The sequence below is a fragment of the Anastrepha obliqua genome, chromosome 5, assembly GCF_027943255.1.
Source record: "Anastrepha obliqua isolate idAnaObli1 chromosome 5, idAnaObli1_1.0, whole genome shotgun sequence".
In the NCBI taxonomy this organism is placed as follows: domain Eukaryota; kingdom Metazoa; phylum Arthropoda; class Insecta; order Diptera; family Tephritidae; genus Anastrepha; species Anastrepha obliqua.
The window spans coordinates 85,455,296-85,478,942 of record NC_072896.1 but is presented as its reverse complement, the minus strand read 5'-3'; the positions used below and the strand labels follow the sequence as shown (position 1 = coordinate 85,478,942).

The following is a 23,647-nucleotide window of genomic DNA, read 5'->3' as shown; positions in this document are numbered from 1 at the left end:
GTGGAATTAAAACGACTGCGCATACGTATAGCCTTTTATTCTTGATACAATCAAGCTTATCGTATGGGTGTATGTGTGCGGCAATCGTTCGCCAGATTTGCATTAGATTACAGTACATCAATGCGGCTTAGCTGAATGTGCGACATGACTGTCCACGGCGGCAGATACATGTATACATATGTAGTTTGGTGCGATGCTCACCCTGCAACAAGTAGAAAGTGCATACGGTGCATAGGTATGTCAAATATACTAAATTTTTTCTTTCTATTTCGTTTTTTTTTCATTTTTTTTTTTATGAATTCTCTTCTTGTTGTACTGATTTGAATTTGAATTTCGTGTGAAAGTCGACAAATGTGTACAATTTAAGCCTTCGGTATGGTATTAGCGCGTCCACTTAAGTACTCTTGTACAGCTGCGACTAACAACGCGCCCATACATACATTAGAGCACATTTGTATACACATCCTTACATAGGTACGTACCCGCCAAAGTTTTGCTTGCTTAGTTGCTTGCAGATACGTGTCATTGGATTTATGTGGCCAGAAGCGCGTATTTATCAAAGTGATAAATGGTGTGTTTGCGCGCGGCAGCGCAGGAAATCGTATACTGTCGTTTAATTAAAGTGCTTGGCTTGCAGAAGTTCTTACTAACCTTAGCTGAGTTGATTGTTTGTGTTGTGTTTGTCGCATGTGGAGCAAACATTTGTTAATTTTATTGCATTTACATTAGTTGGATGTAATGTTAAACGTGGACGAGTTCAATTAAATAGCTTACATATTTTCCTTCAAAATACATACATAAATACATAGAGATAAATACTTAATGGTATTATGTTATGCAATCAAAACGCCCTTGCACCTTGCACTGGCTCAAGTACTTGCGTCAAGTACTTACTTGGTTAGTGACTAAATTAAATAGTTCATTAGTAGTATAACGAAATAAAAATGTGTATAATAATACTATGCGCTTAAAATGCACTTTTAAAAAGATGCGCCAACAATTCCGGCTCGCTCAAATCCATTTTGTATTTCTGCACTATATCCTGTACTTTAAGTCGTCTACGGACATGCGGCGGTTGAAAGCTGCAAAGAAATTATTTCAATTACCAGTCTGGTTCATTAATAAATTTCGCCCAAACTCACTTATCATTATCCAGGCGTCGACGCTTGGCCATATTATGGGCAGTTTGACGCACCAAGTTGCCCACCACACGCCGACTCAACACCATGCCATCTACCAATGGTGTGGCGAAACTCATACGTCCCGTAGGCCCCTGCAGTTTCACACGCAGCAACCCCGACTGCAATGCGTGCAAAAAGATAACATGACAGTCGCTGGCGCGCGGCATTTGCAGTGATTGAGTTTCCTCGCCCGTGCGTGTATAGGCTAGTAAATCGTCTAAAACAGTGATATAATTTATGCATGAATATATAGAAATTTTGCGCAACATTTGCTGAGTGTAAGTTAGTATATTTACCTATGGGGAAATTCAAATGATCCTCGAACGACTCCAGCCAAACAAGAAAGATCTTTGCTGGCGGTTGCGCTTGCAGCGCTGGCTTCATTACGTTTGTTTTACGACGTGTCGGCGGTATGGGATCCTTTGCGCTTGCGCCCTTAGTGTCCAATTCCAAGGAGAGATTACGTGATTTTTGTGTTTTGGCATTCTCGGCATTCGACGAATCCGAAGCGCGCGTCCAGACGTTGCCAGCAGATGCAGCTGATTGTAAGCTATCGGCAGAGGAATGCGACGAGCAGAGCGAAAGGCAGCTGCCATCGGTTTCGCAATGCAAGTTCCATTCAGTTGGAACTACGAATGCTATTTCCGAGCTGACATCGGCCCAATAGAGCACTTTAGATTCGCCATTGAAACGCAGATCATTGCTGCTCGATGCGAACGGGCCAAAGCGATTATTTGTTTGCTTTTCGGCTTCGCGTTGATTGGAGCCTTTTAGCGACCATGAAGTGCTTATGAAACCAGTCCAGCCGGAGTGATCTTCTAAGTCTACAGGCCAGCCTAATGGAGCGAAAAAAGTAAAAAAAAAAAACAAAAAAGCAAAATTTGAATTAAATAAAAAATATAAAATTATAATATTTAAAGTGCGTTACCTAAAGTCAGCAGCATATTGCCGAAATGCGCATCTAGCGTACGCACATGCTCATCATTCATATTCCCAATGATCTCTTGAGCCATTGTTTGTCCCGATTTCACATAGAAGACATGCACCGTGTCGTAGGTGCGCGCACTCAGCTTATCCAACATACCCAGTTCATGTGCGAATTGATGTCGCTTCGTATCGAGTACGATGAGCGGACGCTGTGCAGGAGCCCCCAACGACTCAGACGGATTATTCGGATTACGTTCTTCGAATGTGAGAAAACCGAAATGTGAGAGAAAAAGACGTGCCGCCTGGAATTCATGACACACCGATGGTGGCACACTTTCCTGTGCATGCGACAAACTATCCGCGCTATTATCGGTGGCCGCCCAGGCCAGCTTCTCATCAATGCTCTGATTCTCAATCATAGTCTCAAGTTGGCGTATATTCTCTGTGCCATATTGCTCACGAATTTGCTCCAGCGTTGGTATAGAGTAATCCGCAACACAGGGTGTCACCTTGTCGACACCATCCGGAAAGAATTTCTGATCGAATTCTATGCGCTGCGGTGTATCGTTCATCGGTATGGGCCGACCCGGATTGACAGCATGATATTTAGTGCCCGATTTGCTGCGTGGCAAATGACGCAATTGCATGGTCCAAGCGTGGCGTCCAAAGGGACCGCGTATTAGCACTTAGGGAAAGAGAAAATGCAAAATTTTAAATAAAATTAAAATTAAATTAAAAAAGTGACGGGATAGGGGAAATTTTAGGTAAATGGAATTGACTGTTTGGAAATATAAATAGTTACGCTAGGGGGTCAATTTCGTTATCCGTAAAACTCTAAGCAAATTTGCCAAAGAAACAATCATCAATCAAAAATCAATTTGCGTACTACTAAAGTGCGAAAATAGTTATTTTTCTTTAATAAAGCTTCATTTTACTTGGAAGAGATGTGTTTCAATTTTTTACAAATGTTGAAAGTTGATTTTTTTTTGTATACGGCAAGGCGCATTCATTAAAGGTGGTGTCACTAGACCAGAACAATATTTTGAGCGTTTGATTGTCACGGTAAAGTAGAAAACAAAGAATGAATTCGCCTTGTTTCATTTTGTGCTAACCGCTGCATGGACACGGCGAAAAAAAAAACAAATCAGCTGATTTTCCGATACCACCTTTAATTGCCTTGGTATAAAGAATATATTTCTTTGCTTTTTGCCACAAAAAATCCAACAGAAGGAAACTTTGTTCACATTTGAAAAGAAAATTACAGCAATCGCTTCTAGGGACTTTCTCAAATTTCTAAAGTCGTAAACCATTTTACTAACCATTCGCGCATAGCAACAATACTGGCAACTTACATGTCACAGTTGGTTGTGGATCCTCTGCATTGCCTAGTGGTTCCTCCAAAAGCGCCAATATTGTCGAATTCTCAGTGACAAAATACTTGAACTTCGCTATGGCCTGCTCCGTTGTTATGGACGCAGCACCACCGCTGCCCGTACCATCGGGCATTGAATTGCAATGCTTCATCAAAGCTACCTCATCCAGCAGCGAGGATATCGATTCTGGACCGCATTCGCTGGGGAAATAGCCTACTTGTTCTAGTATGATTGTGAGTAGATTTTCAGCAGCATCGCGCACGCGCATCGACGCGGGTTTCAGTTCCTTCTCGTCTTTGAATTTCGGTATATCGCCGGTTTTGCCAACACTTTTCGTACCCGAAATGCCCAATTCGACCACTTCCAAAACAGTTTGCAGACAATCCTTGTCCTGTAACAAATACGGATGCTGCATCAGCCAGGCCGAGGTGCATTGGAAGGCCGCCACAATGGTGCTGTGCAAATCTTTGCTATGGGCTGGTGGTGGGCGCGAACACTGATAACAAATATAATCGCAGATCCATTTCACCGCTCGCTTACATTCTAACGCGTCTGTGGATATTATAGTTAAATTTTGACTTGGTTCTTCAATTTTAACTAAGGAATCTACGTGAGTTTGAATTGATTTGGTTTTGATTGAATTTAAATTTGAGTTTGAGTTTTGAAAACGAATTTTTTTGGATGTTCAATTATTTTACAATCGTTTCAATTTGTTTGGATTTTGTTGATTTATTTTTGTTTTTTTTTTTGTGTACGAGTATTTGTTTTTTTTTTTTGTTTTGATATTCATTTGATGGAGAAAATGTACAAAGAAAAACATGAAAAATGTTTTGTTTAATCAACCCGTTTCGCCCGTTAAAAACAAAAAATGTTTTTTTATAAAATAAAATATACAAACAGCAGTGTTAAATGCATTTGTGTGTGTGTGTGTGCGTGTATGTGTGTATATAATATATGTGTGTGTGTTAGTATACCATATAGAAGTATGACTTAAACGAGTAGTTGTTGAATGAATTAGAGCGCAAAAGAAGTTATTTTTACAAAATAAAAAGTGTTTTTTTATGAAAATGAGAGAAAAGAAACAGAGAGAAAGAACGAAAATGTTGTTAGTAAATATAGAAAACCTTTTATTTACCGGTTGTAAATTTCCTGGCTGCGCGACGGCGGCGAATATAGTTCACAAGTATATAAATTATGTACAGAAAATAATGTTTAACAAGGACGGTGGCAAAAGGATATCGGGCACAATGGGAGTGGACATATGTATGTATGTATGTACAGAAGAGTGAATAAGAAATTGTGTGGATTTTTTTTTTACATGAACGAGTGCACGAGGCGTGTTCGATTTTTAGTTGCAAGGATTTTCATACATTTTTATTAATATTTTTTTTTTTTTGGTATTTGGTTTTGGCAGATAAAAAGAGAATAAAGAAGAGAAGAGAATTATGCGTTTATTATATTTATAACCTTTTAGTCAAAGAGGATTTGAGATGTCACTAAAAATTGTTAAATTAATATTTTGATTTTTGGTTTTTGATTTTCTTAATTTTGGTGATGTAAAGCAGCGCAATTAGAAATTTTATAATGTAGGTATAACACAAATATAACGGAAATGATACAGAAATGCACACATACATTCACACGAGTATTTGATGCCATAAATACTGACATTATTAACCCTTTTGCATCGTTCGACGGGACAGTCCGCTCGAGTAGAACAAAAAAAAGCTCTTCTTATCACCAGAGGCGGAATAGTTGACGTGAGTAAAAAATCTCTCTTATCACCAAGAACGGAATAATCCGCGTTAACAAAAACCTTCTCTTATCACCAAGAACGGAATCATCCACGGAATAATTTGTTTGTTTGTTAAAGTTTGATAAAAATACTTGTAAATATTTTGGAAATCCTGTAACATTTTTTTTTCATTAGAACAAACAGAAAAAGTCTTGCCGACGCAAAGTATTTGAGTACATCGCGCATTTCCAGCGGTAATGCAAAAGGGTTAATTAAAAAATAAATTCTTTTTTCTTTTGTAAAAGAAAAAACTTTTTTTCAAATTATTATAAAAATCCTTCTTTTTATAAAAAAACATTTTTTTAATAAAATTTTAAAATTTTATTTTTAATAATTTTTTTAATAAACTTTTTTTAAATAATTTTTATTTATTTTTTTTAATAATTTTTTTTTTAATATTTTTTTTTTGTAATAATTTTTTTTAAATAAATTATTTTTTAATAATTTTTTTGTAAATAATTTTTTTTATAAATAATTTTTTTTTAAATAATTTTTTTTGAAAAAATTTTTTTTAAATCATTTTTTTTATTTTGAAATAAATTTTTTTTTAACCTCTTGCCGTGCCATTTAACTCGACGAAACTCGGGCCCAAGTGTTACGCGTTAACACGTGGTAAGCAGATCAGAATAATATTATATAAACTATGTTACTTTGTAACAGCAATTATGAGACTCGTAACTAACTCTGGTGGCGTACAAATAGAAACTAACATTCAACCACGGCCCGGGCTCGTGATGTTTATGTTTCATCAGACTATCTGTACACGACCTCGGTCCGTGATATTTACGTTTGGCCCGACGATCTATCCACGAGCCTGGCACGTCATATTTACCTATATGTTTCAACCAAAATTTTCATCACGAGTCAGACCCGTTAAAGCACGGCAAGGGGTTACATACTTTTTTTTAAAATTTTTTTTTTTGAATAATTTTTTTTTTTAATTTTTTTTTAATAATTTTTTTTAATAATTTTTTGTTTAAATATTTTTTTTGTTGAATATCCCTCCATAAAAATGTACGAATCGTTCAAGAGAACTTGATTTGAAAAAAGGTTCTGCATTCAAAAGAACTTTCCGGAAATAAATTGAAAAATATAAAAAATTAAAAAAAACGATGGGGTGCAAAATATGCAGTCATGCATAAAACAGTTATAGTATTTTTTAAGCATTTGAGAAATTGGAAAAAAAATTATTTTAATTCTACTAAATAGACTCGTGAAATATTTTCCCATTTCATTTTAATTTTCATGGTGAATTTTGCAATTAATGCTACTAATTTATGTATCCGGAGTGACGAATAACGTAGTTTGTTCTCAATAGGCAGCGCATAATTATTATAACTGATAATAACATTTGAAATGGGTAATACAGTGAAACCTCGATATAACGAAGTTGAAGGGGTTGGGCAAATGCTTCGTTATAATCGTTATAACTATAGTTTTGTTTTAGTTATAGAATCTCGTAAATGCGATAAAACGAAAAATTAAAAAATGTTTTAAAAATTCATAAGTATAATTTCGCATTTTACTAATGGTGATCTAACCGTCAATATACTCCAAAGGTCTTCATGCTCGAAATCTCTTCGTTATATCTATGTTGAGTAGCATTTTTGTAAAGAATATTTAGCAACAATGAAGTTGGCAGAATGAGCTAATGGGCTGACGTCACTTGAGAAGTGTTTAACAAAATTTATCTTGTGTTCGTGATATACGAAAAAATCGACCAATCACACTTCGTAGCCGTCTGAACAACGACCATTTGGGCGAGTGTGTGAAATGATTGTGCAAATTTCGGCCGGCGATAAGATTGTGTTAGTGATATACGAAAACATATCAACACAGTCTTCGCTCATGTTGCTTCGTAGCTATTGAACAATGGCTGATTGGACGAGTGTGTGAATGAATACATGTGAAATAATCATGCAGAGTTCCGCTGCCGAATCTTCCAAGTGACGTGGCAGCCAAAGTTCCTCTCACAATTTTCTTTTTCACCATAGCTAAATAGCAAACCTGAGAAATCTATCTTCCTTTCCTGCATCAAAACTTAGGTTCTAACTAGCTGAGAACACACGAGTAAGAATTTTCACCATATCATATGGTGAATTTCACCACAGAACGGTTAAGGCCCATTTCCCAGCGCTAGTTTAACTGTGAAGAATTTTCGAAAAGCAGTTTAAACCGCAAAATTGGACGTTAAAATTTAACTAAAAAAATTCATATTGGGATCCAATTGGCTCCAATTAGCTTATTAGCATAATGAATGTCCTCCGCGAGTTTAATACGTAAGTTGCATCTTCTCTGTCGCAGATATGCTCTAGTTTCACAGTGTAACCAGTGCGTTAGTAGTTGCGGTTACGAGCAATGGCAACCATTTTCGGTTCAATTTCCATTTTTTGGATACAAATTTCTGGTTGATTGTTAGCCTAGAATCCCTATCATCGTGATGGGGCTACCACCTCAGATATAGCATTCGACGAATAGCATTTCCAAAAGACAACCGCTCGCTACGAGACAGACGTCGTTTGAGCCGCTCCTCACATCAAAGCAGACGCTGCGATGCGGAAATGTATCTTACCAATGTTAATTCCTTCCTGCGCTATGGCTGTGAACCTTGGCTAGTAGCCGACGAAGTAGTAAACAAAATTCAAACGTTTGTGAACTGCTGTCTTCGCGCAATTCTCTATCTGGTTGCCCGAAAACTGGATCTTCAATGCGGATATACCAAAAAGATATAGCCAAAGACCGATAAATATTGAGATTCGAAAGAAAATGGCTAGAGATAGAGCAAACTCTGCGCAAACCAGCGCACTATGTCAGCAGAGGTGCTTTTGACTGGAGTACACAGGGAGCACGAAATAGCGGATGTCCAAGGGGCTCGTGGCGACATAGCAACATAGATGGCGTAGACCACAACAACAATAACGAAAACCTGACATGAGCACAGATTAAAGCAAAAGCTGAAAACCGAAATTAATGGAAATCATTTGTTCTGGCTGCATGCGGCCACTGATCGCCGCATTAGCAATTAATCATCGTCATTTATCATTATTATTATTGATTGGCTGTTTGTGCACTGCGACCTGAATAGATTTGTTGTGGGGTCATGTAGCGTACTCAAACAGTGTTGGGCTGTTAATAAATCCTACAACTGCTGTAAGCTTAATTTTTACCAGGAAGTTTGGATCTATATCCCCATTTCCCGGGTAATTTAATCTGCGTCGTGCCACTGCTGGGCAGTCGCATAGAACGTGTGTTCTGCTATTGCCTGTGCCTCTTTGCAGAATCCACAGAAATCGTTTTCTATCGCAACTATCTTTTTCATGTTGTAATTAAAATTAGTGTCCTGTTAGTAGTTCAGTGTAAAGTTTTATGTCCTTTCGGCTAAGGTTAAGGATTGCTTTTGCTTTATCCATTCTGGATCTTTGAGTCTTTTCGATTGCCGCATGCCCGATTGGATTCTCCAGTAATTGATTAGGCCTCGTTGTTCCTGCTCACTCAGAAAAGCACTTTTGAAGCTGTTATTTACACCGCAGAAAGGTTCAGGACCTATGAAAGGAGTGTTTGCCCCCTTTTTCGCTAAAGTGTCCGCAATTTCATTCCCTTCGTGCCCCTCATGTCCCGGAACTCACATCAAGGTAAGAAAGTTTCTTGAAACTAGGGTGTTGAGGATTTTAAAACATTCCCAGACCAACCTTAATTGGAATGAGAAACTATCCAGCGATTTTAGTGCTGCTTGACTGTCAGATTGGAATGAGAAACTATCCAGCGATTTTAGTGCTGCTTGACTGTCAGAGAGAGAGAGGCAAAGTAAATTGAAAACTTTGAAGCCATATTTGTATTTTTGGTTTACGACATCCTTACAGCGATTGAGCGATATGTTATAGGGAAAAGGTGAACAATATGTATCCTTCCGGTACAGAGTAAATTTACTTCTGATCTGTTCAGCTAACCAGAGTATGGATACAGAATACGGCAACAGGTACTTCTGTCGTTGCTGTTTGTTGCAGCGTAAACACTCTCCCTACTTTCTTCGCCCTTCCCGATACATAAATAGTGACTATCGACGAACTTTAGCCATTCAATATTCAAGCATGGAATAGCCAAGCGACTGATGTTTTGTTAATAACCAATACCGTGTAGATAGAATAATCGATATATAAACATGTACATTCAAAACCTGCCTCCAACTCAAGCAAAATATTTTATAATATACAAAGTATAGAAGTTCCCAATGAATAAAATGAGGAATAGCAGAAGTATACGCAGCTAAATTAAACCCACAACCAATTCACACCATAATCATGCTTAGGAAATCTTACCTGAATCGCGTATATGTAGACGCGCCAAGCCGGAGAGCAATTCCAAAGCGGCCAGCGAAACATTCAAATCGGTTTTCCATGATGAAATCAAGCGATGGCAAACCAAATAGGTGGCGCGCACGAATAAGGCATGCGCATTATCTGCACAAACAATTTAGGAAGAAAAAACAAAAAAAAACATGAATTAAAAAATATTTCTTTTTCTTTGCATTGGCTATTTGACACAGCAAAGCGGTACGATAAAATTAAGCGTTGCAAAGCAAAACAAACTACTTTAAACAAGCAAACAGTGAATATAACAAATTCAACACAAATTATTTGGAGCAATTACGTATTTGGTAGGAAAATCAAAAGGTGAATGCAAAGTAAAATTACCATAAACTGAAGCACTCTCAAATTCATGTAGCAACTCCATGGGGAAATCGTCAGATATGGTAAGGCTGGGGAAATCATGTTGTGATGAGTTATCACGTCCAACGTACCCACCTCCGGCTGCTGCAGCACTGCCAGTGGCCGCAAATGTAGTGCTTGGGCCAGCAGCAACGCCCGTAGCGCCAATGGTCGCAGTGCTATGACCACCTAAGCTAGAATTGCCCGCACTGGCTATGGATGCGGAACGTTCAGAGCAAGCTGTGCGCACGCAATGTATTTGAGCGGGTGTATTCGTGTGGATTGGCGTACATGATGCGATTGATATGGATTGTGGTACGTAAGTAGGTATGTTGATGTGTGCAATTTACAATTGAAGATGATTTGTTGATGTTCGTTTTTTTTTTGTTTTTTTCAAACATAAATTCGCAGACGAAACAATAAATGAAAACAGAAACAAAAATAAAAAATTGTAATATATGATAAATTTAACAAATGGTGCATGAAAAACATTGGCATGAAAAACGTATGGTGTGTTGTCAACGGCACGCAATGTGAGCATACATATGTATGTGTGTGCATAAAAATAATTTGAATAAAAGAATTTGAAAAATGTACATAATTAACAAACAAAAATAAAAAATAAAATTGGTAGGACCAGCTAATTGAGTACTAAAATATTTTCTAGTCCGCTATTTTTCACCATACCCGAACTCAGCAAATTCGTGTCGCCTGGCGTCGGCGATGCAGCGTGCAAGTGCTCAGTTCCCACCAATTCGGTTTCCTCAAACGTAACCGCATCCTGCACTGTCAACAACAGACCCCCGAGCAGCATGTGCGTATTCTGTGCATCTGTTTCCACTTGCAAGGCATTCATTAGTATATTTATTAAGCGCGGTTTGAGTTGTATAAAAGTAATGATGCTAAAATTAAGATATTCCAATATTATCAGGTATTTAGCAAAAGCAAACCTAGCAAGTAATTTGGTACACAACTTACCGCTCTGTAGACTCATTGGTGAGATCGCGTATGGGCAGCGTTTGGAAATGCAATGGTAATGTGAGAATCGATAGCAAAATATTGATCGACGCACGACGCAGTTCGGTTTTATTAAAAAGCATTGCCTGTGTTTTTATCTTCAGATCCTTATCGGGCAGCACAATCTCCAGCGCGCTTATGAAGCCGGGCAGTAGTACTTGCACGCCATTCAAATCGAGACGAAATAGATCGGATGAGTTTAACAAAATACTCGCCAATGTTTCATCGCACTCCTTGGATTCGGTGATCTTGAGGCATTGTTGCAGCGCCATGTAGAAACGCGCCAAATATACGGGAAGAATTTCCTCACCAGTTTTTTTAGCGCAAAAAATCTTGCACAGCGTGCCGATGGCCTCAGCGCGACCCGACTCGTACTTATCGATGGTTAGTGAAGGCGGTAGGCTGTTCGGATCGTTCAACGAATTGGGTTGCGAGAGGGAAATGCTGCCCTTACGATTCTCCATGATCATCGACGACGGGCGTTTGCTAGCCTCAGTGGCTTGTTCTGTGGCGATGGTAAGGGAAGAATATTAATTCGTAAAACAAATTGTAACAATTGTAACAAATTTTAATAACAAAAAATTAAAAAAAAAAAACTTAAAACAAAATTAAAAAAAAAACTTAAAATAAAATTAAACAAAAAAACTTAAAAAAAAATTAAAAAAAAAGACTTAAAACAAAATTAAAAAAAAACCTAAACAAAATAAAAAAATAAATAAAAAAAAACTAAACAAACATTGAAAACAATTAAAAAAAACTAAAACAAATTAAAAAAAAAATTAAAAAAAAAATTAAAAAAAAAACTAAAAAAAAAACTATAAAAAAAATGAAAAAAAACTAAAACAATTAAAAAACAAAAAAACAAAAAACTAAAAAAACACAAAATCAAAACTAAATAAATTGCAAAACTAAAAAAACTAAATAAAATTTTTAATTAAATTAAAAAAAATTGTAATTAAATTAAAAAGAGTTTAAAACAAATTTAAAAAAATTAATAAAAACATGTTAAAAATAATTTTTTACAAAATTAAAATAGAAAAAAAAAGTTTAAGCTAAAAACAAAATAACAAAATGTAAATATCAAAATTAAAAATACCAAAATGTAAATATTAAAAAATATAAAAACTAAAAAATATAAACATTAAAAAAAATAACTAAAAAAAATTAAAAACAAAAACTTTTAAAAACACTTTAAAACAAATTAAAGAAAATTAATGAAACATTTTAAAAATAATTTTTAAAAAATAAAAAAAGAAAAAAATTGTTTAAACTAAAAATAAAAAAAATTAAATATAAAAATTAAAAATACAAAAATGTAAATATTAAAAAATATAAAACCCAAAAAATATTAAAATTTAAAAATTTAAAAACTAAAAAATGTAAAAATTAAAAAATATAAAAATTATAAAATATAAATAATAAAACAAAACCGACTTTCAAACATAAGAATTCCAAAAAAATTTAAAAATATAAAAATTATCAAATATAAATATATCATACATATTGAACCCAACGCTATTTTGTCTGAAATTGCCAAATTGGGTATTAATTACTCCATCCGAAAATGATCGAACAAATGCTCCAAAATAGAATAATCACTTCAGAGCTTGGGTTAAGCCGCATGAGAATGTACGCCGTCAAAGGCACTCCTCAAGGCGGAGTACTTTCACCCCTTCTCTGGAATCTCGCTGTAAACAGTTTGCTTCGAAATCTCGAAAAAGCAGGCTGCAAGGTTGTAGCCTATGCAGATGATATTGCACTCTGCGTGTCAGGCAAACACCTGAATACCCTCACTGAGTTCATGCAACGCTCAATTAATACTCTGTCAAAATGGTGCACCGAATGCGGACTAAATGAGAATCCAGCAAAGACAGATCTTGTTCTCTTCAATAGGAAACAACAATCTCCTCCACTGCAAACAATAACTTTAAAAGGGGAATCATTACTCCTATCTGATTCAGCTAAATATCTAGGAGTTATTCTAGATAGGAAGTGGAGTTGGAAATTGAACATCGAAAACAGATCTAAAAAAGCTTTCATAGCTCTCTATACTTGTAAGAAAGCTATAGGCAAAACCTGGGGTTTTTCACCTCGGATCATTTATTGGATATATACCTCGATCATCAAACCGATACTCTTCTACGGTGTGGTTGTATGGCGGACAGCACTCGAAAAACGGTGCAGAGTAGCCACAATTGATCGAGTTCAAAGAACAGCCTGCCTCCTGATAACAGGATGCTTAAGTACAACACTTATTAAGGCTCTAAATACGTTGCTTCACTTGTTCCCTATCGATCTGGCTGGCAAAGCGATTGCAGCGAAAGCAGCGACACGCATGAATGCTATATCGAAATGGAATAAGTATCTTGGCCATTCGGCCATACTGAACAGGAACACTGTTATCTCTTCCGACATAGACTATCATGTAAGTCTTCCATCACCACCCTTGCTATTCTCCTGTTCGCTCCCAACTAGGGAAGAATGGAAGACAAATCTTATCAAAATTGATGGTCCTCTGATTATATATACAGATGGTTCAAAACAAGATGGTAAAGTGGGATTTGGAATCTTTTCCAATTTCCCTCACATCAATCTTTCATTTAGATTACCCAACTCCTGTAGTGTATTCCAAGCGGAAGTATGCGCTACCTGGTATGCTGCAAAAACTCTTTTAGAAAAGAGAATATCACTAGAGGATATCCGCTTTTTCACCGACAGTCAAGCGGCCGTTCGAGCACTCAGCTCCTCTTATACCCACTCAGATGTGGTTCGATCCTGTCTCTTATCTCTTAACGAGATAAGTGTTCAGAATTCTGTCCAAGTTATCTGGATACCGGGTCACAGTGGATTCGAAGGCAACTGCAAAGCTGATGAGCTCGCAAGAGCTGGAGCTGCGCAATCAAATGTTAGTGACCTACCCACAATCCACATTCCGCTCTCAACATGTAAAATGCTCATCGATCGAGAATTTCACAGCATTGCTGATCGGAGGTGGCGAGTGGAAACTACTTGCGTTACGACCAGACAAATCTGGCCATCCTACAATCTGAAACAGACAAAAACCCTTATAAGTCTTTCGAAACACGAACTAAGGCATATAACATCTCTTATCACCGGCCACTGCCGTTTGGGCACTCACGCACGTCGGCTCGGGGTTCCTCAGAACGACCTGTGCAGATACTGCGAGGACGAAGATGAGGAAGTATCGAGCAGACATTTGCTGTGCAGTTGTCCGGGTCTAGCCAGAAGTCGACTCGCTCTTCTAGGCTCTCCAACAATTGACAATCTTTCAGTACTCTCGGACCTGAAAATCGAATCTCTCATCAAATTTTCGAAACGAATTAATATCTTTGATCAAAATCTACAATAAAAAATCTCGGTTAGGTGGGGAAATCATTTAAAATAATGAGCTCTAGGGCAACACAACGGACCCAACTTGCGGTCTATGTGGTACTCCGATGCGGGGTCACCCTTAAACCAACCAACCAACCAACCAAATATAAAAACAAAAACATAAAAACAAAACAAAATATAAATATTCAAATCAAAATTTAAAAAATATAAAAATTAAAAAAAAAATTAAATAAAGAATATAAAAATTACAAAAAAAATTAAATAAAGAATATAAAAATTAAAAATATAAAATAAAAGCTATAAAAACTAAAAACATAAAAATATTAAAATATTAAATTTCAAAAATATAACAAATAAAAAATACAAAAATTAAAAAAAAACCAATTTAAATATAACAATATAAAGATTAAAACAAAATTAAAATTAAAAAAAAAATTTAATTAAAAAACGTTAAATATAAAAATTGGAAAAGCCCACATTTTAAATATAAAAATTTAAAAATATAAGGTTGTCAAAAAAGTCTTGCGGTATTTCCGCAAGCTTGTCTTTGCAAGCGCGTAGTTCTAGTTGTATTCGTCGCATCGGTTCACGCTAGAGCTTTTTGGAAAGCTCTTTTCACGTGCTAACACGTGTTTGATTAATTGTTGTTTGCTTTTAGTCGTTCGTGAGTTATAGCGTCGCAAACATGGAGCAAAATAAAGAGAAAATACGGCATATTTTACAGTACTACTACGATAAAGGCAAAAATGCATCTCATGCTGCCAATAAAATTTGTGCAGTTTATGGACCCGATACAGTTTCCATTTCCACCGCACAACGATGGTTTCAACGTTTTCGTTCTGGTGCAGAGGTGATCGAAGATGCGCCACGGTCCGGAAGGCCTGTCGTCGAAAATTGCGATAAAATCGCTGAATTGATCGAAAAAGACCGGCATAGTAGCAGCCGTAGCATCGGCCAAGAGCTGGGCATGAGTCATCAAACCGTTATAAACCATTTGAAGAAGCTTGGATTCAAAAAGAAGCTCGATGTATGGGTGCCACACGACTTGACGCAAAAAAACATTTTTGCCCGTATGGATGCATGCGAATCGCTTCTGAATCGCAACAAAATCGACCCGTTTTTGAAGCGGATGGTGACTGGCGATGAAAAGTGGGTCACTTACGACAACGTGAAGCGCAAACGGTCGTGGTCGAAAAGCGTTGAAGCTGCCCAGACGGTGGCCAAGCCTGGATTGACGGCCAGGAAGGTTCTTCTGTGTGTTTGGTGGGATTGGCAGGGAATCATCCACTATGAGCTGCTCCCCTATGGCCAAACGCTCAATTCGGACCTGTACTGCCAACAACTGGACCGCTTGAATGCAGCACTCTTGCAGAAGAGGCCATCTTTGATCAACAGAGGCCGAATTGTCTTCCATCAGGACAACGCCAGGCCACACACATCTTTGGTGACGCGCCAGAAGATCCGGGAGCTCGGATGGGAGGTTCGTTTGCATCCACCGTATAGTCCAGATCTCGCACGAAGTGATTACCACCTATTTCTGTCCATGGCGAACGAGCTTGGTAGTCGGAAGTTGTCCACAAGAGAGTCCTGTGAAAATTGGCTCTCCAAGTTTTTTAACAATAGGGAAGCGAGCTTCTATAAGAGGGGCATTATGAAGTTGGCATCTCGTAGGGAACTCATCATCGAACAAAACGGCGCATATTTGACTTAAATCGCATTATTATAACCAATTTTATGAACAATTGAAAATTCAATAAAAATACCGCAAGACTTTTTTGACAACCTTATATAAGTGAAAAATTAAAAATTAAAAAAAAAAACAATATAAAATATATAAATTAAAAACAAAAAACAATATAAAATATAAATATTAAAACAATGCAAAATTACAAATTACAAGACTTCACAAAAATTACAAATAAAAAAATTAAAAAATATAAAAACTAAAAAATTAAAAAATATGAAAATTAAAAATATAAAAATTAAAAAAAAAGTTTATAATAAAATAAACAAATTTCAAATATCAAAAACTTTCGGAAGAAAACTAAAAAAAAAATTGTAATATAAAACTTTCGGGTCGGGTTTAGTATACGCAAAGAAAAAATGTATTAAATAAAACAAAAAAAAAATAAAATAAAACAAAAAAAAAAATAAAACAAAAATAAAATAAAAAAAATAAAATAAAATAAAAAAAATAAAATAAAATAAAAAAATTAATAAAAAAAGAATTTAATAAACAATTTTGTAAAAAATATTTTTAGCGAAACAAATTTTTTTCCAAAACAGATTTTACCAAGAAAGACAACAGCTTAATTACTCACTTTTTGTGTTCAAGAGCCATGCATCGCCACCAATGTGTGCCGCCTCGAATAGCCACTCGCCGAATAAATGCAAAACGCTGTTACACTTAGGCCGAGCTACAGCCAAAGGTGGGCGTTGTTCGAATCCAAGCGACGGTAGAGCTGCATAAATTTACAAATTTAGAATTTTATAGATACTTTTTATCAGCATTTGACAGACAAGCCGATTAAGCGTTGTAAGGGTCTTTTGTTTGGGTAGGTACAGCCCAGGACTGTCTAAACAAATTAGATTTTTGTCGATTGCAAAACTTAGTTCTGTGCACTTACATGTTAAGCTGTTAGAGGATGGCGGACCTGAAGTGGGAGTGAGTGGAGCTTGCGTTGTGGATAATCGTGCACCAGTTATGCCGATAAGCGCGGCTTTGCTCAAGCCTACGGAGTGCGATGACACCGAAAAAATATATCACACAGAAAACGTTTGGAAAATGTTAGTCACATCAAAAAGGCAGCGACAAAATATGTACAAAACATACAAAACAAACACACGAATATGTGAAGATGTAAGTTGCTTTTGTAACTATTACAAAAAAATAAGCAATTACAATAAATGATAAGAGAATCGTATGAAAATAATGATGGGGGCGTAAACCTGATGAGATGATGTGTGTGACATGTTATTAAAACTAGAAAAATAAAAAAAATTAATACGTCTATCACATTTTTTTTTATTGACCACATGAAATCACTTTAGTCTAGTGGTGGAACTGCTGCTGGAGCGGTTATATACAGCACACTGAAAAGCAGTGTTGGGTTATTTAATACAAATAAACGATAAAAATCAGCTAATACAATTCTATAACCAACTAATTAAGGTATACAACTTAATAATCTCGAATTTAAAAAAATATTAATTGCATTGCAAACACATTCTGACTACAACAGTTAAAAAAAAAAATTTTAAAAAATAATTAAAAAAGTGGAGAAATTTACTTCGAAAAGGAAAATATATTACTACGAAACACATTTTTCTACATGTGCATGAATGGCTTGAACTAATTACAATGTATTCCATAATTTTCATTCAAAAACTTATAAAAAAAGTATAAAAAAAAAATATTTAAAAAAAAATAAAAAAATATTCGAAAAAATGTTATTTACAATATGCATCCGGTGGAATATAGTACAATTCATGCAATTTAAGCCTTGCAAGAAGTTTCAGCCGCAGTTAAGTTATCTCAGCAATTCACATCTATTTCAATAGTATGGCTGTTGTTTTAGTTGTTGTAACAGCATAAAATATGTCGCATACATTTTTGGAGAATACTGGTGAAGTGAAAGAATTTGAGCGAATTTAAATCTGACTGGTTTTGTTACATACAAACCTGGGTCGTTCTGCTGTCATAGACGTTCTGGGAAAATATTATTGCTATAAGCTAACACTTTGCAGGAAAAGTCCCTTTCATTAACCATCCGTTGAACATTTTTTTTAAAACTTACGGTTGGGCACCCGGGTCTGGCCTTTCTTTCGTACTGTTCGAGGATCCTTTTTAAAAGGTTATATCCATAAATCGATAGAAAATTAAATTTTAGGAAGCTAGTCGCAAGTCGTTAGCTATAATATTAATTATATATTTATAATAATTATATTATATATTTATAATAATTTATAATTAAATTAACGTACAAAGTCGAAAAGCCAGTCTGGTTAGACCCAAGTGCCCAACGGAGGGTTAAAAATTATTCTTAAATTATTTTTTATTAACGTTAACTCCGTAAGCTTAGCTCTACGAAATAATTATAGCCCTAAAAAATAGATATAGCTCTAAAAAATAAATAAAAAAAAAAATAAAAAAATAAAACAAAAATACATAATAAAATAAAAAAATAAATAATAAAATAAAACAATAATAAAATAAAAAAATAAAAAAACAAATAATAAAATAATAAAATAAATAAATTATAAAATAATAAAATAAAAAAATAAGTAATAAAATTAAAAAAATAAACAAAAAAATAAAAAAAAATTTAAAATTAAAAATAAAAAAATAAATAAAATAAAAAAATAGTAAAATAAAAAAAAAAACAAAAAATAAAAAACTAAATAATAATAAAATAAAAAAATTAAAAATAATAAAATAAAAAACTAATAATAAAATAAAAAAGTAAAAAATTAAAAACTAAATAATAAATAATAAAATAAAAAAACAAATAATAAAACAAAAAAATAATAAAGCTAATACACTCTGAGGTTTGTCATTGCCTGCTAAGGAGCGACCGCTATTAGAAAACCCTTTTCTATCGTTCTGCTGTTCCATGCATTGAGATTCGAACCTACGCACTTCCGTATAGTAGTCGCGCAACAACCCATTTGACTACGGCGGCCGCATTTAGTTAGGTTAGGCATTTTGCCCTCAAAAATTTTTTGAGTATTAAGGCATTTTTTAAGCAAAAATAATCTTTTTTTTTTATATTTTCAGTGAGCGGGTTTGTTGAGTTTCGTCTTCTCTAAACCAAAATTTAATGCCATCTCTGAAATCGGTTTTTGCTACTTCTGTGTACTGCATTTTCAAGGTGTTCCCTTATATTCGTTTCTAAACTTTCCCTTATACTCATTTCTTCCCTATATTTTTAACTCGAGTGGGCAACTTTTTTTTTTTTTGAAAATGTGTCCCTTTAATCATTGCTGATGTAATGCTGAAACTTCATAACTCAGTTGCCAGCTTACTTTTGGTGAAAATTACCTTTTGTTGAGTACCAACTATTTAGCGTAAATGTACCAGCTGAGATAAGTTAACTTATTCGTATTAAGGAAATCATAAATCTAGCCAAGATTTCACATGAAATTGAAAACCAATATAATGTGAGCACAGCAAGCAAGTGAATTGTGCGCCTTAAAACGGAAAAATACACGCAGTCAAAAAAAACAGTATGACTCAAATCTCGCGCACCCTTTTGTTGTGGTGTGCTGCTGCTGTTGCTGGAGCCGAGCGCAGGTGCTACGCTGAAACTCTTCGCCAAACGTCGCTGCAATGGTGGTGTAGGTGAGTATGGCAGCTGTGTTGGCTGCGTCATCGGTTGATTCCCATCCACAGCCGATGCTGAGGCAGATGTGGCCGTTGTCATGGCACTCAACGGTGCACCGAAAGAAATTGAGCCGATAACACCTGCAGATTGACTGCCACTGCCGCTGGTGTTACCCGATGCATGACCGCCACCAGTTACAAGAATACCAGCAGTCGCTGGCGTCGACGCGCTACCGTGATGACCCATGATGGCGTTTAGTGCTGAGCTGGCGGAGCCACTAATGAAGTTATCGCGCAAAAATTGACCAGCACCATGCAAATGCAAATGTGGATGATAGTGATGATGGTGATGGTGCTGCTGTTGGTGTGCATTGTTGTTGATTGCGCTTGTAACGACAGTTGTGCCACCGCCTGAATTGAGTGCGCTATTGCTGCCGTGATGGAAGAAATTATGTATGCCCGTGGTGACCGATGAGGCAGTCGCCTCGTTAAGTGATAGGCGGATATCAAGTAAATTTGTAATTGCATCTTCTGCCTGATGCGGAGGTGGCCGATAAATGCCTGCGGTTTTGCGCATCGTACGCGGTTAATAGCAATTTTTTTTTTTTTTGTTTTTTATGAGGAATACATTTATAGAGGTTATAAAGAGAATAAGAATAAGAAGGGTGTCTAAGGCGAGGCTTAACGTCTAGCGACATTAAATGACACTATATAGAACATTTATAAAGTTAACTACACTAATAGTACATCAACTAAATGGCTTAGTTGAATCTTATACAAGGCTGAAGGCTCTCTCTTAAAATCTAGATTATTTACTTAATTTGCACTATTTTTCCAAAGATAAAAATAATATATATTCAGAACGCATTAAATACTATGGCTGGACGTATTTCAACAGCAACAGCAGCCACTAATCATTTCAGCAACATGAAGTATTATACTTTCATAGGAATGTCAACGTTTGGTTGAATACCGCACAACTCAATGTATTTAAAAGTTTCAACATAACCTCAAATGCATTGCTCCTTGTCGTCATATTCCCACTGTTTGAAATCCGTCCAGCCTACCTTTACACATTTCAAAAACAGATCTCCTCTTCCATCACGCAGTTGCTTACCGAGAAATGCGTCGACTTGACTCGAAATGCCTTTGATCGCTTTCAGAAATATGTGTGGCAGTGCTTGCAAGCATGGATGTTGATAAGTTTCCGCACCCTTATCATGCGTAAGTGCCCATTGCATAAAATGCGACGATTTGCTGATTATATGCGGCGAACACAGCGCTGTGGGATTGCCAATTGTGCGCAAAAAGCGATACCAAGTCTGTGCCACACAATCGTTAGTCATATCTGCAGGTATTAGCTGAGCATCTTCATCAGCTATAATATAAAGAAAAGCATAATTTTACATTCATAATGAACACCAATTTTCTACATATGTATACAGCATACAAATTTTCAACTCTGGAAAGGCGGAGCCATATGTAAATTCGAGCAAACGTGCCGTCAGAGCTAAGTTGACGCGATTCCACTGATCTATTAATGCCATACGGTGGCGCCACATAGCACACGATTCTTGTAGTGTCTTCCACAAAGAAGGCGAAGGGAAGCAACGTAGACAGGCTAGCAGCCACACTTCGAAAAGCACAGACAACACACGCTCACACAGTTGATCGCCAACATCATCCTTGACTGTTGGTGGCGCCAACAAAACTTCATTGATGGCGAGTAAGAAGAGCAGTAACGCTTCCCAAGTTTTGCGATCCATCGTTTGTGAGATTTGTGCAGTTTGTTGCAGTGTACGCAGCACACGGTGGCACAGCACTGCTTGACGATTGATGGTGTCGGCGCCTTGAATAGAAAATACTCGTTACAGAAAGTTTAAAACAAAATATTTACACTTTAGAGCGAGCACGTACCAAGCGAGCTTTGATATATAAATGGCAAGACTTGAAAGGGAAGGTAAAGCAGTTCAATAAAGTGCACACTATTTTAAAGGTAATTATTTACAAGATTTTAAGTTACGATATGGCGAAAACAAGGTCGCTTAAGCAAATTAGAATGAAATACCTTTTTGAAATGGAGCTAACCGCTTTTTGGACAATATACTAATAAATTTAAATATAATTTTTTTTTTCGAAAATGCGCTTATTTTTTCCAAAATTGCATGCATTTGCTGCTCATATTGTGTATTAAGCAGAATAGTTTAAATAGGCTACTGATCGTTAGTAATTTAATGTAGCACAGAATGAAACATACTCTCTCCCTGACGCGGCACAAACAAATTGTGAAAGTGGCTGACGATTTTTCGACAATACATATTCGCATCTTCGCAAATCGGCTTTGGTACGCTAATGCGTGGCTGTGGATGCAAGGCCGTCAACCATTCGCAATACACGTTCACACAATCCTTAATGGTCTCGTGCTCCTGTAACGGCAGTGACAAGCCAAAGCAGATGACATCCATGCACCAATTGACCTGTACGTACGCAAAGGTTTAGAAGGAAATTGCTGAGATATTTGAAATATTTAGATGACTACCTCTTCGTCCCGCACTAGATGACTGGGTTCGGCATTTTGTGTAATACCCAAATTACTTGCTAACTGACGTACAACAGAAACGGTGACTTCTCGGCCCGCGGAGGCTGGAAATTTGTTGAGTACGCTGCACGACTGTGCTGCACAGCTGTCGGCCGATATTTGTGAGGAGAGCGATACCCATTCGGAATACATTTTTGTTACTCCTCCTTTTTATGTGTTTATTAAAAAAATGGATATTTCCAAATATCAATTTTTCACTAATATGCTATATGTGAATATTTTGCTCTCAGCAGCTATGAAGTTAGCAACAATTTTCGGGACAGACTACGCCAACACATCAAACACATTATTAGGAAAATATTCGGCTTGAACAATTCAAATTCTTCTCTGCAGATATTTTACATTGTTAATTAACTGAAATTACGCTTTTCCATCCCTGGAAAGTATTTTTGCTCAGTTTTTCTTCAAATTTTGCATTAATTGTCTGGAATTGAAGAATTTTTTCACTTCTCCAGCAGTGGTGTTACCGGACTGTGATAATATGCAAATCTTTATTTACATCGGATTATACTATAATTAAGAAAGAATTTCGCTCTGTGAAAATATAATTTTATTATCGAGCATCACTTTTGCTAGGTGCGTGCACAAATTCAAATAAGTAATGATTTAAAATAAGTAAATTGTTTAGGTAAATATCAACACGAAATGGCAGGCTTTTAAGGCCACACTTTGGAAGATGTGGCTACCCTATAAGTAGTAGCTATTGATTCACAGGCACAGAGAGACTTGTTTAAACTTGTATTTAAATGGAGGAAAGAAAATCGAAAATCTGCAAAGGGCCACTGTATCCCGTTGTTTGTGAGATCCGTTTTCCGAGTTTATACAGATTTTAAAGTGTATTTCGACATGAAATTGTACTTGTCTTTACCGTTACTACGGTGGCTCCTTACTTTTATTTCTAGTGTTATATTTTGAATTGCGTTAAATTATTTTATTTCAAATCGCATTTTCCTTGATTAAGGGGTTATATACAGTTAGATGGCCGAAAAAAAAACGAATTTTCCAGATTTATTTCTGAGGAAACTTTTAAATTTATTGATCTAAAAATTTGTACACACGTTATGTTATCTTTTAACTGTATTTTAAGACTTAGTATTAGTAAAAATATTTATTTGGAAAGGAACTAGAGCTAATCTCCGGGAGCATCACTCAAAAAAGACGTTTTGCAGTGACCACTACATCTTTGAACTGGATCGTCTGTAATAAAAAACTCAAACAGATTTCGTTAAAGTAATGTTAAATCTAGTAATTAATCGAAGGAATAAGCAAAATAAATTTTGTTGAAATGGCGGTTTCTAAAAAAAAATGGATTTTTGACTAAAATTTTGGCCTTAAATTGTTTATAAAAAAAAATGTATTGGAGAGAAAAAAT

The 23,647-nt window shown here is 35.9% G+C and overlaps 1 protein-coding gene across 17 annotated transcripts; it reads right to left on the bottom strand.

The window, feature by feature from the left end:
- Window positions 1-661: 661 nt before the first annotated feature.
- LOC129246988 (ral GTPase-activating protein subunit beta) lies at window positions 662-22,766 on the bottom strand. 17 transcript variants are annotated; one of them, XM_054885787.1, is made up of 18 exons: window positions 22,216-22,766; window positions 21,934-22,153; window positions 21,594-21,623; window positions 21,127-21,525; window positions 20,794-21,054; window positions 19,602-20,237; window positions 16,981-17,085; window positions 16,675-16,815; window positions 10,961-11,504; window positions 10,670-10,884; window positions 9,968-10,222; window positions 9,593-9,733; window positions 4,617-4,634; window positions 3,461-4,033; window positions 2,110-2,793; window positions 1,478-2,017; window positions 1,143-1,398; window positions 662-1,082 (listed from the first exon to the last, which is right to left on the bottom strand). In XM_054885787.1, the coding sequence occupies exons 1-18, from the start codon at window positions 22,405-22,407 to the stop codon at window positions 968-970; spliced, it is 5,325 nt and encodes a 1,774-aa protein (XP_054741762.1). In that variant the 5' UTR covers window positions 22,408-22,766; the 3' UTR covers window positions 662-967. The 17 variants fall into 17 exon arrangements, with proteins under 17 accessions (XP_054741762.1, XP_054741760.1, XP_054741763.1 ...); XM_054885785.1 differs by lacking the exon at window positions 4,617-4,634 and having other exon boundaries at window positions 3,461-4,087; XM_054885788.1 differs by lacking the exon at window positions 4,617-4,634 and having other exon boundaries at window positions 22,216-22,765.
- Window positions 22,767-23,647: the final 881 nt, after the last annotated feature.